At 45.1% G+C, this 22,444-nt stretch overlaps 1 protein-coding gene across 1 annotated transcript; it reads right to left on the reverse strand.

The window, feature by feature from the left end:
• Window positions 1–6,485: 6,485 nt before the first annotated feature.
• On the reverse strand, window positions 6,486–6,923 carry LOC308284786 (transmembrane protein 208-like; the record flags this gene model as incomplete). The annotated part of the gene is made up of 1 exon (XM_080725512.1): window positions 6,486–6,923. One exon carries the CDS (start codon window positions 6,921–6,923, stop codon window positions 6,486–6,488), a length of 438 nt encoding a protein of 145 aa, XP_080581638.1.
• Window positions 6,924–22,444: the final 15,521 nt, after the last annotated feature.

The raw sequence follows: 22,444 nt of genomic DNA on the forward strand, positions 1-22,444 counted from the left end.
GAGAGCAGACGGCTCGCTGCGTCGGCACTTTGAACACACGCACGCGTTCGGGGAGACCTCCTCTATCACACCACACTCTCCGCTAAGCGGGAGAGGTGTAAAATCTATTTCTGTTGGCTTTTCAGTGCAGCCACCCGCTCAAAAAAGTGACATTTTCAGACATTTTCAAACTCTAGTTGGCGCTGGAGAGCAGACGGCTCGCTGCGTCGGCACTTTGAACACACGCACGCGTTTGGGGAGACCTCCTCTATCACACCACACTCTCCGCTAAGCGGGAGAGGTGTAAAATCTATTTCTGTTGGCTTTTCAGTGCAGCCACCCGCTCAAAAAAGTGACATTTTCAGACATTTTCACGTGTAGAACTTTGAAGGATGTCTGCCAGATAAGATCTCTCAGGACAGGCATGCCGAAATCATCGCTCAGATGAACTCTGTCTTTCGACCAGAGGCAGCTGCATGGTGGATTAGAGACAGTGCATTCAGTTAAATGTATGATATAAAACAATCACTTTCATGTGTGGCTGCACTGAAAAGCCAACAGAAATAGATTTTACACCTCTCCCGCTTAGCGGAGAGTGTGGCGTGGTAGAGGAGGTCTCCCCGAACGCGTGCGTGTGTTCAAAGTTGCGACGCAGCGAGCCGTCTGCTCTCCAGCGCCAACTAGAGTTTGAAAATGTCTGAAAATGTCACCTTTTTGAGCGGGTGGCTGCACTGAAAAGCCAACAGAAATAGATTTTACACCTCTCCCGCTTAGCGGAGAGTGTGGTGTGATAGAGGAGGTCTCCCCGAACGTGTGCGTGTGTTCAAAGTGCTGACGCAGCGAGCCGTCTGCTCTCCAGCGCCAACTAGAGTTTGAAAATGTCTGAAAATGTCACCTTTTTGAGCGGGTGGCTGCACTGAAAAGCCAACAGAAATAGATTTTACACCTCTCCCGCTTAGCGGAGAGTGTGGCGTGGTAGAGGAGGTCTCCCCGAACGCGTGCGTGTGTTCAAAGTTGCGACGCAGCGAGCCGTCTGCTCTCCAGCGCCAACTAGAGTTTGAAAATGTCTGAAAATGTCACCTTTTTGAGCGGGTGGCTGCACTGAAAAGCCAACAGAAATAGATTTTACACCTCTCCCGCTTAGCGGAGAGTGTGGTGTGATAGAGGAGGTCTCCACGAACGTGTGCGTGTGTTCAAAGTGCCGACGCAGCGAGCCGTCTGCTGTCCAGGGCCAACTAGATTCTGAAAACGGCACTTTTTGTACTCAATTTTAATTTGAAAATAACAGATCTACAGGCTCACAATGAGTTGTGATGCAACGCATTGTGAGCTTGTAGATCTGCTATTTTCAAAAGATATTTATTTAAACTATATTTATTTAAAACTTGAAATGGGAATTCTGCAAAATGAGTAGTCCTACTTTTACTTTTGATACTTTAAGTACATTTTAATGCCAATACTTTTGTACTTTTACTCAAGTATATTTTGAATTCTGTGACTTTTACTTGCAACAGAGTATTTTTATATAGCACTTTTATGGTGAGTTGTTACAGGTATATTTTCATTAATTACATTAATATAATAGCCTACCATACTTTGCATCTGTCCTGTCAAAATAAACAGATAAACCCCTGCTCTAGCCTATGATAGCTCTTTTATGGGATTACAGTAGAACGAATTGAATTGGAATGGAATGGAATTAATTTTGTTAAGTGGCCTTTAATAGCTCGCATTCCACAAATTTCAATCTGAAAGAACCTGGAAAATGTGTTAGGACAATTAGAAGTACACTATAGTATAGAGACATACATCATGTACTCATCTTTTAAATACATTTGTGTCTTTGAAATATACATTATTTACCGCACTTTTATTTTGAAGGCTGGAGCCTGGCTTATTTCTGCTAGCGCCCAGACCGGAAACGTTCTTTCTGCTCATTTCACGGACCTTCCTCTCCTCTCCTCTGGTCCCAGGGCAGGGCGGGGGGGCGTGGATCCCATTGTCTGGAGGGGACGGGCGCGCTGTGATTGGTGGGTTTGTTGCCAAGCAGCTGTTGATGATGCGAGAGAATCAGTGAGATTTGATTTGTTGTCACTTCATATTTTGTGCTGTGCAGAAAGTACTGTTGGTCTGTGATACAACACAACAATATAATATAATAAATACATATAGTAGTAGTAATAATAACTATTAAGACGCCTCAGGGTGACATTTAGGGCGAGGCCTCTTCTGCTTTTGAAATTGATGTTATCCTAGATAAAGTACTATGTTCTATCCGTCTGTCTTTCCATGTTATATGACATACTTAAAGTGTGGTTCCTGTGGAAATAAGCCGTAGTGCTTTCTATGATCTCCTTTTAGTTGACCTTGTACCAGTGATTTGTACTGAAACTGAAACTGTACTTTTTTATATTGCAAACTTCTAATAAATTCTTCAATCAATCAATCAACCAATCAATCAATCAATCAATCAATCAAAAGCCGCGCCAATTCTAGGCCATCTTGCCAGTGATGTGTATCTGACCAGTTACCCATATGGAGATCCATGTAGGCCTACTGTATAGTACATCCCTTTTTTTCAGCTCCATATATGGGCCCAAAATGGGGCATGTCCATATTTGGGCAAATACCGATGACATCAGGGATCTCCATATATGGGCACAAAAGGGTCAAGAGCAAGGACTGACATAAACAGAGATCTCCATATTGTACATGGGCATATCAGCATATCAGTCGGATTGTTATCATTTTTGAGCAGTGCTCCTGGAACAGCTAGAAGCCAACATCTGGCTTTGTCAAGGGGCTATACTCAAGGGGCTTATCCTCTAGTGAAAACAAACACAGTATTTTAAAAAATCAAACCTCGGTTCGAAGTGAAGCGGTGAATCTACAATCTACATTGTGTAAGGTTTTCATAGTGGCATTAGTTGTAGATGCAGTAGCTGAGAACTACTGCATGTACGGGACAGATAAAACCTGTTCAAGAATGTAGATGAAATGATCACAGAGCTATGAACTCTGTGATCTATAAATTATTTCAATTCTGAATGAATGAATGATTTTATCTGGAGGGCCGAATTGTCATGTGAAGCTTGACCAATCCTCAAAGTATCCAATCATCAGACCGGGACGGACACTACACACATATTCTGGACGTACGGAACAGATAAAACCTGTTCATTCTGGACTGAAATGACCATATATGGACATGAGGTGACAGACATTTTGTTTTTGATAAAACCTGTTCATTCTGGACTGAAATGACCATATATGGACATGAACGGGACACACAAAGCCACTCCTTGGAAGCGGCTTTCACCGCTTAAAAAATAAAGAAAGAAAGGTTCTTATGTATTATATAGCCTATGGACAATCAAAATCAGCTGGAAATATTACATTTTAATGTGGTGTCATAATGTTGATTAGGAAGATGAAAACATGGCACTTCACCTCCAAAAGGTTGCCGACCCCTAGTCTATAGGGTATTTACTCTAACTGGCCAACAGCTTTGCACCGTGGGGGACAGGAAATAATGATGATGCTGACTGATTGTCTCTCACTGCTGAGTGTCTGTGATTAGCCTTAAGAGATGGAAGGAAACGGCATAGATTGGACAATCAGCTGCCAGCGCTAAAGAGCAATCTGGCCACCGCCCTTTTGCTTCTGCACTGGAGCCAAACATGAACGTCTAACAGCCACCGTTGAGTATAGGTTATCATGGTGCAACCAGGCTGCATGGTAGTAGCTTTTGCTGCTCAAAAAACTATTTTTAATTAAATACTTTAACCATTTTGAGCGGTGCAAACCGCTCCTAATTTTGACTTAGTGTGTAGGTCCCTGTATATATGTCCCTATGTAAAACTCCATGTATGGAGATGTCCCTATGTATGCAGTACCAACAGGTGCGGTCACACAAGACTAACGTCAAAAGTATGCAGAGACGGACATCAATTCAATTCAATTCAAAAGAGCTTTATTGACATGAGAAAACATATGTTTACATTGCCAAAACAAGTGTCACCACAGCTGATGTCACGGACAGAACAGCCCATACCAGTAAGACTCCCTAATCAGGAGATAAGCGACCGTCAGGTCACAGCTTGATTTTAGGGCAAAATGTGTAGGAGCAGTGTCCAAAAATGTGGTTAAAAAAATCGTTCTGATGGTGGCGCTATATGGGACATCCATATTGATGAGATGAGTGTAGACATACTGTGTACCGATTTGCGTGATTTTAGGGCAAAATCTGTAGGAGCAGTGTCCAAAAATGTGTTTGAAAAAAACGGCCTGATGGTGGCGCTATATGGGACAGATCCATGTTGATGACATGAGTGTAGACATAGTGTGTACCGATTTGTGTGATTTTAGGGCAAAATCTGTAGGAGCAGTGTCCAAAAATGTGTTTTGCAAGAATCGGCCTCATGGTGGCGCTAGAAGAGGGCCATGTGAGAAATGAGGGGTGGGGTGTCCGCGTTGCCTTGGCGGACGAATAGGTACCGGCCCCGGCTCTCCCGGACGCTCCTAGCCCGAGTTACGGCATTTTATGTGAGCTGCAGTGGAGGGGGTCCTCCACTGGGGGCGCCACCACTTTTGCATCCGTTCTGGAGCACCAGGAGTCGGTGGTCCCCGGGAATTCCCTGTGAGCAGCCCCGTTGGGGTGGTCATTTGGTCATTTTTGCACATTTGGTCATTTTTTACATCTGGGGGTCCCCCAGGGACCTGGGGGTCCCTGGAGCTCCGGGGGTCTTTGGAGGTTGTAGTTTGGCAGGCAAGGAGTGTGTGTGCAAAATTTGGCATGGATCGGGGCAACGGTTGCGGAGATATGAGCAGGGCAATAGTGTGACGTGTGAGGTGTGACAGACAGACTGACTCACAGTTTGTGGAGGTTTTGATGGTAAGTGCGACCTGACGGTCGCAACAAGGAGATATGCACGTGTGACGTGTTTGATACCATGCAAGCAGAGGTGCCATTTTTTGTTTGGCTATTCCAAAATAGCAGACTCATATACAAGCTCATAGCATGACACTTTGTGCCACGCTATATATATATAGGCTATACATTTATATTCAAAGATTTGCACACATGTTATGACAGAAACAGAATGTGTGCTGGCTGACTGTCCACACACCAATGATCCGCAATGTCTGGTTGCAAGTTGCGTTGTGAAACATTGGTGAGGACTTAATGAGTCACAAGAAGAGGAAGGGAAGTCTGCACACTAGTAATAAAATGTATGTAGACTAAAGGCCCTTTCCCACTGGCCGCGATAACGATAAAGATAACGATAATTATGTCGGCGTTCAATCAATTATGATGGCTTTATCGTTGTGGTGTGGACACTGCCATTCACCTCAATTGAAAACGTTTTTTTATCGTTATCCTGCCCAGTGGTAAAGGGCCTTTAGTTGGTAGCGGGTCTAAAAACGCCCGCTAGGGTCTAGACCTAGGGTCTAAAAACACCCGCTAGGGTCTAGACCTGAGCGAAAATGTTGTTTCCCCTGGCCTGGTGGAGCTATGCATTCCACTGAGCACACCATTTGTTATTACATGTTTATTAGTGTGGTCGCTATAGGCAACACACTATTGTTCTAGGTCGGACTTTTTTTTGCCAGCAAAGTGAACCTGCTTTTGGACGGATTTTATTTGTCATTGAACACAAGTGTACAACGAAATGAACTTGATGGCATCAATCCAATGCAAGCAGCACAAGTATTAACAGTCTTTAAAAAAGTCAGTAATTGCCTTATGGGATGCATATCCCATAGATTGGAGGGATGATGGGTCTGAGATGATGAGGATAGCAAGTTACGATGTGAGTCATCAGTCATGATTCCATGACAAAAGGGTATTTTGACCCCTTTTAGTCCCACTTTAGTCTGTCGGGCTGTGTCCTTTTTATGCCCATATATTGACGTTCCCTGTCAGGCATGCTCAAATATGAAGTCTAGGCCAGCCTATGACATAATATTCGTGACATCAGGGTACTCCATATATAGGCTATATGGGGATTTGTGGTTTGATGTCGGCAGGTCAGACGGACAGAAATTCCTGGCGGCAAAGTAAAAGTAAAATAAAAATCACACCCAGGGTGAAGTGAGCAGTGCTATTTATGAGTTAATTTCATTAGGCTTCCCACAAAGCTTGGCCAATGTGACCCTGGCCTCTGCACACAAACAGACACCAATTGACCAATGACAGTTCGGACAGACACAGGACAAACAGACAAAGCCAGATGTAGGAGCAGTTAGCACCGCTCAAACAAAAAGGGAAAAGGGCTGGTGAAAAGTTCTCTGAGGATAAAACTGTTTTATACTCTCTGCCTGGGGCCCTGCTCCGAGGTCTGAGCATTAGTTCTGCCCATATGGTCTGTCTGGTGGTCTTGTGTTGACAGCGATGCCAACACTGGTGTCTCTGCGTTGGTCCGTACGGCTCCTGTCTTGTCTTGTCTGTCTGTCTGTCTGTCTGTCTGTCTGTCTGTCTGTCTGTATATGGCCAGATAAATCAGTTAATAAAGTGTCCTCCACCACCACCACAGCAGGTAGGCTGCGCGGCCAGGGACCAGCGCCCAGAGCAGCCAGAACCAGCCGGAGATGGTGCTGCTAATCTGCACGATGGCCGTGAGCAAGATGACGTCCTTCAGGTGCACCACCGTGCCCTCTTCCGTGTTCAGGTCTGTCCCCCCGAACTGCAGACCGCCGTCCTGAGCAAACGTGGGCTTGGCCATGGAGCGCATGTACCAGTAGCTGGCTGCGTTCACCGCCACGGCAAACAGGAGTCCCAGCCATGTCCAAAATGTGGAGGAACCGTTGAGAACAAATAGATGTATGGCACCGTATATTACGGTGCCTAGTAGAATTATGACTTTGTAGAAGTTCAATGTAGCCGCATTCTCCTTGTAGATCTGCTTCTTCCCCTTGGTGCCAACTTTACCTCTGGGTGCCATTCTGCTTTCCACTGTAAGAACTCAAGCTGTGGTCCAGGGATACAGGCTGAATATTTAACGTTCTCTTATCTCAGCTGTAATGAAGAGGTTGGTGTCCTGATGTAGAGCTCTCACTGTGTGCGGTCGGCCTTTTATAGGCCAACAGCTACAGTACGTCAAAGCTCGCATCATCAAATATGACATCAGAGTTAACCAAATATGGAGTTGTTCCACATGGCTCAGACTGGAAGTAGGCCTATGCTGGGTAACCATGGCAACGTGATATCATCAAACATGGAAGGCAAACATTACAAAGGTGCTAAAGGCGAGTGTTGTTAGTTCACAAAATATTCCAAAGAGGTTTTTCGGTGGTCTCCATATATGGGCAATTGGGCATGCTATGTGCTCTAAGCACAATGTCATGTTTCTGACGTGTTTGCGCCTTTGTGATGTCCCCATGCACCACCCACCCAGCATTGTACAGAACATCTATGTATAACACAGTACATAAGTACAACCACTAGGTGTCCTCTTCCATCCAGTTTACATTCCTGACTCTGGATGATGTTGTCTCTTAGAACAGTGGTTCTCAACCTTTTCAGGCCGTGACCCCCAAAATAATCATATTTGAACTCTGGACCCCCCACCGTGACGAGCACTTGGAATTGTAGGTGTTGGCATTACATTTAGTTTGACCCCATCTATTGATTGATTGATTGATTGATTGATTGATTGAAGACTTTATTAGAAGTTTGCATAGGAAAAGGTACAGTTTCATGACGGTACAGTTCACGGTACAGTTCACTGGTATTCCATTGTGAAAATAGATCCGCTATTTTCACAATTTCTTCCTCTAATATTTGAAAATTTCACCAATGTTTGACCAGAGGTACTAAAAAGGTCTTTAAAGTCCTTAAATTGTCACTTTAGAAAGGTGCAGATACCCTCTATACACGTATACTGTACGTTGGTCTGTTTACTTTTGAGTGAGAAAACAATGTTAACATTTAGCTAAACTTCTGGGGACTCCCCTGGGGGTCCCGACCCACAGGTTGAGAACCACTGTCTTAGAATAGTGTTTCTCAACCTGTGGGAGAACCTTAATGATCAGGGTGGGGGCTCCCCAGATCAAATATGATTATTTTGGGGATCACAGCCTAAACAGGTTTTAGAACATGCATCACTGTAGTTCATACTGTACACATACATGTACACGCGTTCCCAAACCTTTCAGGCCGTGACCACCTAAAATAATCATATTTGAACTGGGGACCCTGACAAGCACTTGGAATTGTAGTTAGTTTGACTCGGTTCCGCAGATAAATATTCTCTGTCTTATGTAGATGTAATAGTTATAGTTTGTTGGCTACTTGTGACTTAGTAATGGTCTTAATGGTCTCTGTATTAGTTTATATTTTCTTTTTAGGGGTATTAAAAAGATCTTAAAAGTCCTTAAATTGTAACTTTAGAAATATGGATACACTTATACTGTCTGTATGTTGGTTTGTCTAGTTAGAACAAAATGTTGCACCAGCTCTGGGGACCCCGATGCCCAGTTTGGGAACCTGTCCAGGGTGAACGAACCAAGAACAGTGTGTTGTCTATAGCAACCACACCAATAAAACATTTTATACACATTTTATACACATTTCACCCCTTTAATTCCACCATAAATCATTATGATAGAATGGCTTTGGCAGAGCACGTTGACAACTTAATCTGCGCCCATTTCACCATGACATGACCATTGACCATATAAGAAGTTGCCAATGCAGCTACGCCCAAATATGAAGTGTGTTGTCTAACCTCACTGTCGCCATGGCATCAGCTGCTAACAAATCAGTCAGCTCCATATATGGGCATGCCCATACATGGCCATGGGTATATATTCATATACACATGACATCAGTGATCTCCATATATGGGCAGAAGGACCTACAGATACAGAAATCTCCATACATGGGCATATTGGTCTGATGGGCGGTGCCATGTAGGTGTGTAGCAACCCGAATCTCTAGTATATTCAAATGTGCTAATGGGGGGCCAGCGGAGCTAAACTCAGATATAATGTCACATGCCCATATAAGGGCATACTGATTACATCAAGGATCCCCACATTATAGGCATAAGATGGACATGTAATGAAAGATACAGAGATCTCCATATTGGCATATCTTTCAGATCAGCAGTGCAGTGATATCAGAATCATAAGAGACAACAACATGATGATTCATATAGTATAGTGGTTTCTGTTTATGACTATGAAATGGGTTTGAAAGATTCAGATTAATACGTTGTTAATACAAATAGTTCCAATGGCATCTATATACACATGTGGTTAAAAGTTTGTGCATCAGTAGATGTTTTATTAACTGAACTTATATGCTTATCGCATATTGTGACTCCTCTCCAAGGGGTATCTGGGCCCAGGGACGTGCTGGGCCCCTGATTCAGCCCGGGAAAAAGAGTTGTAGAGGCCCTCATTGCGTGCTATAGAGAGAGATCTCTCTCTATAGCGCTGCTGCTACTCAAAGATTTGCCATTTCAGATCATGACAAGTGACAAGCCAGTGGGCCAATTACATGAGTTATATTTTGACGTTGTCGGGTGGAAACCTGGTATGTCCAAAACCGTTTGATTTGTATTTATCATTTTAAAAATTATTAAACTAGTGAAAACAGCCGATCTACAAGCACACAACGCCTCGCACCGCGAGGCGTTGTGCGACGGCCTTGTATGATGAAGCAGGGCTTTGCTTTGCAAAAAGAATTACAAATTTGAAACTTGGAGATACGAGGTTTCTGCCCGACAGTGACGATTTACTTTGTTGGCCGCCCAGCCCCCATAATGGAACGAAGGCCGACATTTTATTTTACTGGATCGGCCGGGAATGAACCGGCTATTCGGGAGTTGTCCCGCTTTTCCCAATGGCCAGCACGTCCCTGTCTGGGCCCAAGAGGTTTGAGAAGCCCTGTTCTAGGCAGTTTAATTAATTAAAAGAACAAAGCCACTAGAGCAGCTCGGACAAATTAAAGCCTTTTTTTAATTAACATCCGGATTTGATTGGCCAGGCTTCACAAGACTTTAAGGCCACACGTCGAAAATATTTTGTACAGTATGTGTCACAGGACTGAAGTAATGAATGTTGTTGATACAGCTATGATTTGTGTTCTTTAATTACGTGTTGTTAAACATTATTATTGTATGATTTTATTGTCAATGTAGTCATGTGGGACAAATAATCACCCCCCAAATCACACCCTAAATCACCAAGAGCTCATGTATTTCACAATATCACATATTGTGGCAATTGGAACACGCACAGCATGGAACTCTAAATATCGTGGTGTAGGCTATTCAATTGCATCTGTGCCTGAGGTTTGTGCTCCAAGTACTTAAACCCTTCAACATCCCACTGTCATTGAACTTTCATTGTCATTGGATTTTGCATGGAATTAAGGTTAAATATGTCTTGTTGCTATAGGCAACGCACCAAGATACCAAGTGAACCTGTTTTTTGTTAACCTTTTAACAGAAGTTATCTATCTGGGTTGTAAGGCCAGATATCATGGACAATATAATGTCCAATCAGACAGGATTGGTCATGCGTCACTTGACATCACAATATATAATATAAATAACTAATTTCCCAGTGGATTCCATGCAATCGCATCAGTGCAACCACACTTGCAATTTCCCAGAATTGTACCTTTCTAATTTTCAATCTTTTCTTGCTGCCATTGGCCCGCCGTGGTTGGTGTGATTGACTGTCGCCGTCCATCTTGTGTTTCTTGCTTGGCTGTACCGGGAGGAGGTTTGTCTGTTTGATTCTCTCTGTCCCTCTTGCTCTTCTTGTTCAAACTCCAGGACCAGAAGGGTTTTACCCGCAATGTGAAGGATTGCACCTGGCTGGAGATAATGCTAATATGATGGGTTTGATAACATGATCAAAGCCAACGGCACAAACTTTGATGGGGAGAATGCAATGGGTGTGCAACAACTTTCTTTGAAAAGAGTGTGCAGGGGTTTTCTGTGCCTCTTAGCTCACATGCCTGCGCCCAGCCACGGTTTGCCTATCTGACTTTTACGTCTCTCGCTGCCTGTGCCTCTGCGATTTGTCTGTTTCTGACGAATATTTTGTTGGCACTGTACTCCACCATGGCTTGTCTTTCAGGCTGTCTGGCTGTGGCCGATTGTCTTCATCTTCCTCTGTTTCTGTCATGTAAGGTTTTTCAGCACTTTTTACGATTGGGCATGAATTAGCTTTATGTCACCCTTGACAGCTAAACAGTTATAACCTCACTATCTCTGATATCTTCAATGTTTTCCATTGTGGCAAAAACACAAAAGGGGAAAAAAAAGACATTTTAGAGGTACAACAACTACTGACAGAAACTGTGCAAAAGAAAAATGCCACCGGTCGGTCGGTCCATTTGCTTTGCAAAAGTGGCACCGGACTTTCCTGTTTCCCTGAAAAATTGGACCTTCCTGTTTCGCTACCTTCAACGAAGCAGAGACTGCATTAAAAAAGACAAACAAAAGGTGACCTGAGCGGCACATTGCATTGTTCTAGAACCATTGTTCTATTACCGTTACTTAGTGGTCAGTCAGGTGACAACAGTGGTTCATTCCTTCCTCTTGGGAGGGAAAGACAGAGTCTAATAGCAAGCCAGGTCAGTACTTGGAGAACAGTCTGGCATCAACAGTCTTCTCCATATTTGGGCAAACTGTGGGGGACCATGAATAAACCCCAATGGGGTATACAGACAGACACTTTACAAGATGGCTGACCACTTCTGTGCGGTGGCATAAAGACATACTGTATGTCGCCATTGCCAATTATCCCCCTGGTGTTTGTTGTACCAGTGGATTCACACGTGGGTCACAACCAGTAGGGGTCAAGGGACGTCAGTGCAACATCAAGGACGCAAAGGCCTTGGCAAGATCAGCATCGAATCTCCGACTGGATGGATTTTCAGGCGCAGGTGCAGGTGCAGGTTTCTTCTTCCTATTCCTGTTTCTCCTTCTGCGCCGATTGGACCTCTTTTTGGGCCCGTCGTCCGACCTCTGTTCATACGAGTCCTGGTCCTCCGCTCTGGGTACGACAGCCTGTGACTGAGATGATGATGGAGGCGGCTCTTCACCGAAGAACGTAGTCAGTGATCGCCTCAACCCCCTGGACCTCTTGTCCTGCCAGAACTCCTCTCTCTGGTTGGACCTCTTCTCATGCCAGTTCTTACGGTTGGACCTGTTTTGGTGCCAGTAATCCAATCTCTGTTCGTTGCGCCAGACCCGGTCCTCCGTCACAGTGACAAACACTGTCTTTGTCCTCAGCTGTGAGTGAGACGATGGTGGCATTTCACTCTGACGACTACGATAGGTCCTGCGGCAGATCCCCTGGCTGGACCATTGGTCAGAACCATTATTGACCAATTGCTGTGCATTGAACACATCCTGGTCCTCTGTCCTTGTCCTCACAACCGGCCTATGTGAGGACACTGTCTCGAGCCTTTGACTGGAAGAGATGGGTCCACAAAGTCTCCGTTGCTCCATGCCAGACGCAGAACCTCCTCATAATGACACACGGTGCAGAGCTTCTGGCTTATATACCTTCATATGAACATCATCACTGAAAGGCAAAGAATACTCAATTCCGATTGGTCATCTATGATGCATGTATGATGTGAGCGGCCACGTCATTCTGACAACATCACTATGACAACATCAACATAAACAAACCACGAGTCAGCCCATATATAGGCATCAGCCCATATATAGGCATATACTGATGACATCATGGCTCATATACACAGTATGGGCATAAAAGACTGACAGATACAGATATAGAATCTCTGCATGTGTGTCACCAGCGTGTCACCAGCGTGTCTCCATATAAACACCCAATCGACCAATGAATTGACTTGAAACCCAGCATGAATATCAACGAGGAGCCGAGGGATTTGAGTGGGAAGTCAGTGGAATCGGTGGATCCTCCTAAAATGTTGATAAATCCACAAATCCCCATATATGGATGGAGTATCCAGTCTGACCTGGACTCATTTGGTCATGGCTCACACAGAACTCCATATGGGGCAGACAGACAGGTACACAAATCTCCATATATGGGCCTAAGAGAGAGAGAGAGAGAGAGAGAGACAGATGGGTAAAATGAGTATTGCATAACCAGGTGGGGCATGCAATCCCAACTTGCATCATCCCCTGCTCTGTAGTACTGTACAATGAAAGCACAGAAAACCCACAATACGTAGATGGATGGATCTGGGACTTCATGCAGTCTATGATGTCAATCATCTAAACTACAGTAAATGGATGGATGGATGGATGGATGGATACTGTATTGATCCTGTGGGGGGTTGAAATCAGTCCCCCAGAGGCAGCACAGCGGTTAAGAGTTACAGAGTTACAGAAAAAGAGCTAAAAAGTATGGAACGAAAGGACTGTTGTATACAGCAATATGACAAATTAAACAAGAAGTGCCGTGAATTCCTTCACTGACCTACAGTGTGCATAAGACATGTGGTGGTGATCCAGAAGCGGATTTAGACTATGTAGACCCTGAAGAAAACATGGCAGTGTTTCAGCGCCATCATTTTATCCAAGCACAACGCAGTCTGTTTTATAGGCCTATTTTCATCGCATATACGGTAATTCAGCCATTCAGCTGTCATTAAATGCCGTCCTATACAACTTAAATACAATTTAAATACAATTTGACTTTGGGATATCTAAGGTATACCCCAAGTGCAGACCTACTGTACAGTAAACATGTCGCACCAGCGTTAGACATTCACATTCAGATGGTGACAGTGTTAAAAATCGCACCTGTGCGAAGTTGGTATCAAACACAACACACATGAATATCCGTGATATCAGCTGTGGTGATGTCGGTCTCTGCATACTTTCTATGACGTTAGTCTTGTGTGACGTTAGTTTGGTTCTCCTGGGGACCTACACATAAAGCCAGACGTAAGAGCGGTTAGATTCCAAAGAATCACACCCAGTGTTAAGTGAACGGTGCTATTTATGAGTAATATTATAAAGCATCCCACGAAGCTTGGCCTATGTGACTCTGGCCATACAAACAGACACCGATTGACCAATGACAGTCGGGACAGTCAAAGCCAGATATAGAGCGGGTGCCAGAAAAGAGCAGACTAGTTTAGGTTACTCAGAAAAATAGGGTTGGGATTCTTTTGGATTTTAACGATTCAGATTCCTTAAGATTCCTATAAGGGTGTTCCAAATGGACCCTTACAGGTCTGTAATGGACCAGCATCCTCAGAGTGATGGTGGTCCTTCCACTGTATATTGTAGGAGACTTGAAGTCCACATAGCAGCTCCCACATAGCAGGTCTCTAAAACCGTTTCCGGAAAAGGGTTCTTTGACATAACAGATCCTGGTTCCGGGTCTCAACCCTACTCAGCTCCTTTGATTCAGTCGACTCGTATTTCTGAACGAGGTCGTTGCTGATTGGATGTTGTTCCAACGAATCAGAGTAGGGTTATAGGGTAGCTACGTCATCAGCCAGCCAATACACACGGGTGTATTTGTCCTGCCCCGCACCCCAGACCAATAAGCCGTGGTGGGATTCCAACGAGTTCTATGTCCCACCTCCCCTTGGAGATACGAGGCTTTCTGGACTGAGATGAAGAGACAAAACAGATGGCAGAAGGGAGCGATGCTGGCCTGGCTAGCAGTTTGCAGCAGTTTGCTGGGAACCGGTGCTGGTAAAATCGACAATTGAGTCCTGTTATCTCTGTGATGTATATGGTTTATGAATCCTGTCTCTCTTTGACCTGTTTTATCTTTCTTTGGTTGACATTAGAGACAAAACAGATCGCGGAAGGGAGCGAGCAGTTTGCAGTGGGGGAAAAAAAAGACTTGTGGACCCCTGCTCTCCAGCCTGCTGTGTGATATCCTGGGTGGGAGACACAGAGACCCTCTTCTAGACAGCTCTGCCTCCTATACAGCCATGGCATATAAAAAACGGATCTCTAATCTTTGGGTTGTTTTGCCATCACAGGCATCATTGTCATCCTGAAGTTCTTTCATGGACGGGTGCTTTGGGATTCTGGCAGCAGCTTCTGCCTTTCCGTTGGCCTTGGGATCCTTAGGAGGCCTCGGTGGGGATAGTGAACAGATTCAAACTTCCACCTCACAAAGCCCCAGGACGGTGTCCCATGTGGGGCATGTACTACCAGAGCTCCATAAATGCGTTCCGAGAGCCCTTGAGTTTGTGGTGTGTCTATTTGCTCGGTATGAGTGCATGAGCCACCTCATGGCCTCCCCTAAGAAATCTTTGTGAAATAAATTGTCGCCAACCAATCATCAAGGACGATGATACACGAAAGAAGAAGTGCAGCGTTTAAACAGCATCTAACCACAGTCACATTGCTACTCCAGAAAGTGCTTCTATCTCTGCACATGGGCTGTAGCCTTCAATTGGCCTAACAATAGAAACCTTGCCAATTCACCCTGAATGTGATAAAAAAAAAACACCTGCCATTCAGTTTCATAACAGCAACAAGCATGAATCACAGGAAATATATAGGGGCAAAGATATACAGTAAGGGGCAACTAAAGTAATAGCATCTCGGAGGTTCAGTGAGTTAGTGCAGCCTTCTTAATCAATAGAGAAGTCTCTGTCTCAGTGGTGAAGCGCCACAACGAACCTCTTCCAGAACCTCTTCCTCCAGCTTTCAACAGGAGGCTGGGCTTTAGCCTCTTCATCGCTCCCTTCCAGCTCTGCCCCCTCCTCCTCCTCCTCTGCCCGTCTCTCTTCAGTCCTTTGGGTAGAAGTTCCAGTGCTTCCACACTCTTCTTCCTTCTCATAACCACCCTGCTGGGTTTCCTCCTCTCCCCGAGAGCTGAGACGTGACTGAAGGGAGATGACGTGGTCTTTCTCCCCTCCTCCCATCTCCTCATCCAGGGCTGTGATCTCCTCCTCCTCCTCCACCTTCTGTTGAACCTCCTTCATCATCATTAGCTCCGCAGACAGGAGCTTCTCGGCCAAAACGTGATTCCGAACGGTCACCGACTTGCAAACCAACAACGTGCCGCGGTGACACACGTTGACTTTGACCTGCACGTCAGCTCGACGTCGCGCCACGGAGTAGGCTAAATTGGGCATCAGTACGCGGTTGACCATCGTCCACCGCGTTCGTACGCCAGGTACTACCGCGGATCGGGATGACTGGAGGCGGTGCTAAACCGCTCTTGGAGGGCTCGTCGCTGTCGTCCATCTTGTCCAGAGTGTTTGGGTACAAAAGTAACAGATTGAAGGGCGTGTGCGTGCGTGTGTGTTTAGTGGGACCCCTGAGAAAACTTATATACTGCATGCAACCTACAGATTCCACTCCCCATGACGTAAGCATGACGCATGCATGCCCATATATGGTGCTTTGCTCTAATATATTTTGGCTATCCATACATGGAGATCCATACTAATACACACAAAGTGAAATGTAGGAGCGGTTTGCATCACTCAAAAATCACACCCAGTGTGAAGTGAGTGGTGCCTTTATATACATGCTCAAAATGTCCCGTGAAGCTTGACCTATGCAGTCAGGAAAATGCAGGTATACAAGCTGCGAGCTTGTAGATCTGCTATTTTTGAAATCTTTGAATATTTTTAACCCGGTTTTTGAAAAGCACATGTTTATATGTCAGTGGTTCTCAAACCTTTTCATGTCTTGTCAAGAACCCCTTTTTCATGTCAAGGACCCTAGAATTATATGTATAATATATATTTGGTCGCTGACCCCCATCTTGAAATATTATTTATCAAGGACCCCCCAGAAGCAAATATTTGAGTTCACTTTAAAAAAAGATCAAATTAAAAAAAGATATTAAAAGATTTGCAAAACATTTCACGATTATTCAAAATTAGCAGATCTACAAGCTCGGTGCCGCACTGTGAGATTGTATATCTGCTATTTTGTAACAGTTAAAGCATAAAACTAGACTTCACTCTGTCCAGGTGCCAACTTGCTCCTTGTGCTCTTGTGCTCCAGCAGAGCGTGTTAATTTATATCAGGTCGCACTTGTTGTTGGTGATGTCACCAAGAATGCTGGTCCCTCATTGGCTGTTGATGGCGACATGGTCCCTGATTGGCTACGGGCGTAAACACAAACAGATACGCGACAGATACGCAACCGAACACAGTACTTGTGCACTCTGCTGGCGCAGGTAATAATGGTTAAAGTGGTTCCAGGTGTTAATGGGTTAATTTGGGGTTAATTTGGGGGTTGATAAACATTGCTGTAGCTCTGCTACAGGTGGGTTCGTCCAATGATTGTGATCTGCGCTCAGGGACGTGCTGGGCCCCTGATTCAGCCCGGGAAAAAGAGTTGTAGAGGCCCTCATTGCGCGCTATAGAGAGAGATCTCTCTCTATAGCGCTGCTGCTACTCAAAGATTTGCCATTTCAGATCATGACAACTGACAAGCCAGTGGGCCAATTACATGAGTTATATTTCGTCGTTGTCGGGTGGAAACCTTGTATGTCCAAAACCATTTTAAAAATGATTTAAACTAGTGAAAACAGCCGATCTACAAGCACACAACGCCTCGCACCGCGAGGCGTTGTGTGCTTAGATCTGCTGTTTTCACTACTTTTGTGCGACAGCCTTGTATGATGAAGCAGGGCTTCATGTACAAAAAATGTACACATTTGAAACTTGGAGATACAAGGTTTCTGCCCGACAGTGACGATTTACTTTGTTGGCCACCCACCAGCCCCCAAAATGGAACAAAGGCCAACATTTTATTTTTTATTTTTTCCTAAATGGCCGGCCTGGACCGGCCGTTCGGGAGTTGTCCCGCTTTTCCCAATGGCCAGCACGTCCCTGTCTGCGCTACAATGTTAGACTGATTCAATTGTATTGTTTCTAAAAAACAATGCTTAAAATCTAATGTAATCCTTTTTATACGTACTACTGTATGTAATGAAATGTTGTCTCGTCATTCCGTATTCAATTATAGCACTAGTTTTGGGATAGGTGATAAAATAACAATTCTCTAACATTATAACTTTTAAAGTAAACAAAAAAAGAGTGGTGCCTTCCCGCAAAGCTTGGCCAATGCCAATGGCTCTGCAGGACGGACATACGGACAGACGGACATTCACAGAAAGGCAGATGTAGGAGCGGTTAGCACCGCTCAAGAAAGACAAAGATACTTAATCGTGAGGCCCGTAATAATATTGTATTAATTTCATTATATTAAATTAATAACCATATTTTTGGTATTGGGAATAAAATGACATCATTATTCAAAGAATGTCTGTCCACCGTCCGTCTGTCTGTCTGCATGCTGACATCACTGATACTACACAGTGTCATCACCATGGTAACAATGCCAAACTGACATCACTTCTGTACCCACATTTGGAGATGGCATCACAGACATCGAACACCATATATGGGCATAAAAGAGTGCCAGCCAGCCAGACGGATACAGGGAGCGACGTTGGTGTAGTGGTTAGTGGATATGCCCTTCATGCGGAAGGTTGAGTGGTTCAAACCCTGCCTTGGCCGACGTCAGCAAGGGAGAAGACCAGGGGCGTCAATTGGGTATGGCAGGGGTATGCAGCTGCCATACCCTGGGTCCAGGCGGGGAAAATAAAAGTTACTTTTAAATATAAATCCATGAATGTCTCTTTGTCTATCTGTGCTGGTTATTATGTTGTTAAATTACAGTCAAATAACTACAAATGCAAAATGTTACAAAATGGTCACTTTAACAAGGTATTCTCCCCATTTTGACAAAAATGGTATATTCCCAGGTTCCTCAAGTCAGCTGCACAGGTGCAATTAATTATTGTTAATTGTGGCCTGTTTACTAACAAGTTTAGTTGCACATGATGCACATGAACAACCGTTCCATGCTGCCATATCCAGCCCAAGAAACCGTAGAAACAGGGGAAAAAATAGAATGTACTTCTTAAAATAAATGTATCATGCGGCATGCCTGTTGCTAAGGTATGGCAACATGACTGGTGTCTTAGTCATGTTGCCATACCATAGCTTTGTCTGAACTGACGCCACTGGAGAAGACGACAGCCATCCCCATGGCCTCCCCAAAGAAACAGGAAATCTTGTGAAATAAAATGTCGCCAACCAATCATCAAGGACGATGATACACCAAAGAAGACGGATACGATGGCTATTGCACAACTGGACATCGATGGTGACTATTCTGCCCAACGGGCACCAGTCTGGGTTCTCCAACATTACTCCTGAGACTGCTACTTTCAATCCCTCATCACACACACCCGGGCACAGGACTATAGTATATATTTAAATGTAGGTACATTTGACTCATGTGGCCCCGCCCAACAGTATGTAAGCCATTTACCATGAGAGGTTGTGGGTTATTGGCTAATTTACCACTGTTTCAGGGTTGTGGCACGAGGCGAAGCATTATTACCATATAAATGAAAGAAAACACAGTTGTAACCCACGACCTCGGGAATGGTAAATTGTTTTTCTACCACTTTTACCATGTAAATGAAAGAAAACACAGTTGTAACTTGCAAGGATCTTTAGTTACAATCATTAATTGTTTCAGTGGGCGGGGGTCCATGAGCCAACTCAAGGTTGTTGACTGATTTACCACTGATTTAAGCCAATCAGAATCCAGTATTTGAACATGTGACCACAAAAAGTGGTAGAAAAACTGCATATAAAAGGGTTGACCACCCCACCGCCGTCCATCCTGCCGCAGAGCTTACTGCGTGTGCATGCATGCATGCACTTTGTTCAACACAGTGGCAATCCATCGTTGATCCATAATGCAGCTAGAAATGCTGCTCAAACATTTCATCACCAACGTAGTGTGGAATGAAGGCCAAAGCTACTGTAGTCTGCATGGGGCCTCATGTCATCTTCATGGGGCCTCAGGTCATCTTCATGGGGCCTCAGGTCATCTTCATGGGGCCTCAGGTCATCTTCATGGGGCCTCGGGTCATCTTCATGGGGCCTCGGGTCATCTTCATGGGGCCTCAGGTCATCTTCATGGGGCCTCGGGTCATCTTCATGGGGCCTCGGGTCATCTTCATGGGGCCTCGGGTCATCTTCATGGGGCCTCAGGTCATCTTCATGGGGCCTCAGGTCATCTTCATGGGGCCTCAGGTCATCTTCATGGGCCCAGGTCATCTTCATGGGGCCTCAGGTCATCTTCATGGGGCCTCGGGTGATCTTCATGGGGCCTCGGGTCATCTTCATGGGGCCTCGGGTCATCTTCATGGGGCCTCAGGTCATCTTCATGGGGCCTCAGGTCATCTTCATGGGGCCTCAGGTCATCTTCATGGAGCCTCAGGTCATCTTCATGGGGCCTCAGGTCATCTTCATGGGGCCTCAGGTCATCTTCATGGGGCCTCAGGTCATCTTCATGGGGCCTCAGGTCATCTTCATGGGGCCTCAGGTCATCTTCATGGGGCCTCGGGTCATCTTCATGGGGCCTCAGGTCATCTTCATGGAGCCTCAGGTCATCTTCATGGGGCCTCAGGTCATCTTCATGGGGCCTCAGGTCATCTTCATGGGGCATCAGGTCATCTTCATGGGGCCTCAGGTCATCTTCATGGGCCCTCAGGTCATCTTCATGGGGCCTCAGGTCATCTGCATGGGGCCTCAGGTCATCTTCATGGGGCCTCAGGTCATCTTCATGGGGCCTCAGGTCATCTTCATGGGGCCTCAGGTCATCTTCATGGGGCCTCAGGTCATCTTCATGGGGCATCAGGTCATCTTCATGGGGCCTCAGGTCATCTTCATGGGCCCTCAGGTCATCTTCATGGGGCCTCAGGTCATCTGCATGGGGCCTCAGGTCATCTTCATGGGGCCTCAGGTCATCTTCATGGGGCCTCAGGTCATCTTCATGGGGCCTCAGGTCATCTTCATGGGGCCTCAGGTCATCTTCATGGGGCCTCAGGTCATCTTCATGGGGCCTCAGGTCATCTTCATGGGGCCTCAGGTCATCTTCGTAGAGCCTCTGCTCTTCCCTCAACAATATGCTTCCACTCACACACACAGTGGTGGATTGTGAGGATTAGGTAAACGTCCATAAGTCCATGGCTAATCTTGCAAACCGCTCGACAGTGCAGCACCAACTTTACAGCCAGTAGGCAAACCTAGTAGTACCTTTACTTTTCCACGTTTTAATATTCTTTGGAGCGGTGCTCCTGGAAGGAGATAAGCTCCAACATCTGGCTTTGTTCGGGACGCGAAGCGTGGCCTACATTTGGCCTACATCTTGGCACAAAGCTCTCAAAGTTTGTTATATTATGCCCATGCTTCCGGGCTCTGAAGCGTCGCCTACATCTTTGCACAAAGCTGCTCAGTTTGTTGTACGCCCAGGGTTACATTGGCCAAGCTTCGCAGGACGCTTAATGAAATTAACTCATACAAATAGCACCGCTCACTTCAGACTGGGTGTGATTTGAATAATAATATTTAATAACTTTCATTTTATAATAATGTATGATATTGTGTATGCGACGTGACGGTCGCTTATCTCCCGATTAGGGAGTCTTACTGGTATAGAAGTCAGCAAGCAGCATTGCCCACACGTGAGCATGATTGACTATTATTGAACGTTTTTGAAGTTGGAATTGACTTGTCTGTCACGGGTGAGACAGTCAAACACCCTGTATAGGCGTTTCAAGGCCAATCATCATGAAAGGTGCAGAAAAAATAGATGCAGAAAAAAAAAGAAAACGGACATGACAGGAACAGAAGATGCACGGCATGAAGTCTGTAAAGGAACACAGAGGGTCAGACAGTCAAACCACAGCGTGGTGCCGTCAGGGAGAAACAAGAGGCAGAGACTCCCATGGTCAAACCAGAGGCACAGGCAGCGAGAAACAAGCCTTAATATCATGACGTCGAGAACAGTCAGATCAGCCAGAAACCTTGCCCAAATCATATATCATGAAGTTACTGCATGTCACAGACTATCTATGGATGGATGGAGGTCACAGACTAGACACATGAAATCTGACATCGACATGCAGCTATTAGAACCCACTTTGTTTGCCAGACCCATGAAATGGGTAGGCCTACATAAGCAAATGTCGGTCTGTCCCTTTTCTATATAAAGGGTATATATGATGATGACATGATGATGACATGCCTACAAAAGGCATGATGTCATAAATGATGATGACAGACAGGGGGTCTGGCACAACCAGGTTGACCTGGTCTTGTTTTATTATCAAGTTCCTTTTATTTGGAACTAACAACATAAAAAGCAGAGTGCGATCATTACATTTCTTTTTTTTGAGAACTCCTCCTATGTTTCACTCTGTCCGTTTTAGTATGGAAATAGTATGAATCTCCATGCATGGAGATCCGTGTTCATACACATAAAGTAACTTGACGTCATGGACAGAACGGTCCATACAAGATTATGCACGTGTGTCGTGTTTGCACCGTTCACTTTGCACAAGGCGCTATTTTTTAAACTACTTGTAAAATTGTATGGTCACAGCTACGGAACAGCTTGGCCTCAAAGGGGTTCCAAT

Source organism: Nannobrachium achirus (assembly GCF_963921795.1).
Source record: "Nannobrachium achirus genome assembly, chromosome: 5".
Classification (NCBI taxonomy): domain Eukaryota; kingdom Metazoa; phylum Chordata; class Actinopteri; order Myctophiformes; family Myctophidae; genus Nannobrachium; species Nannobrachium achirus.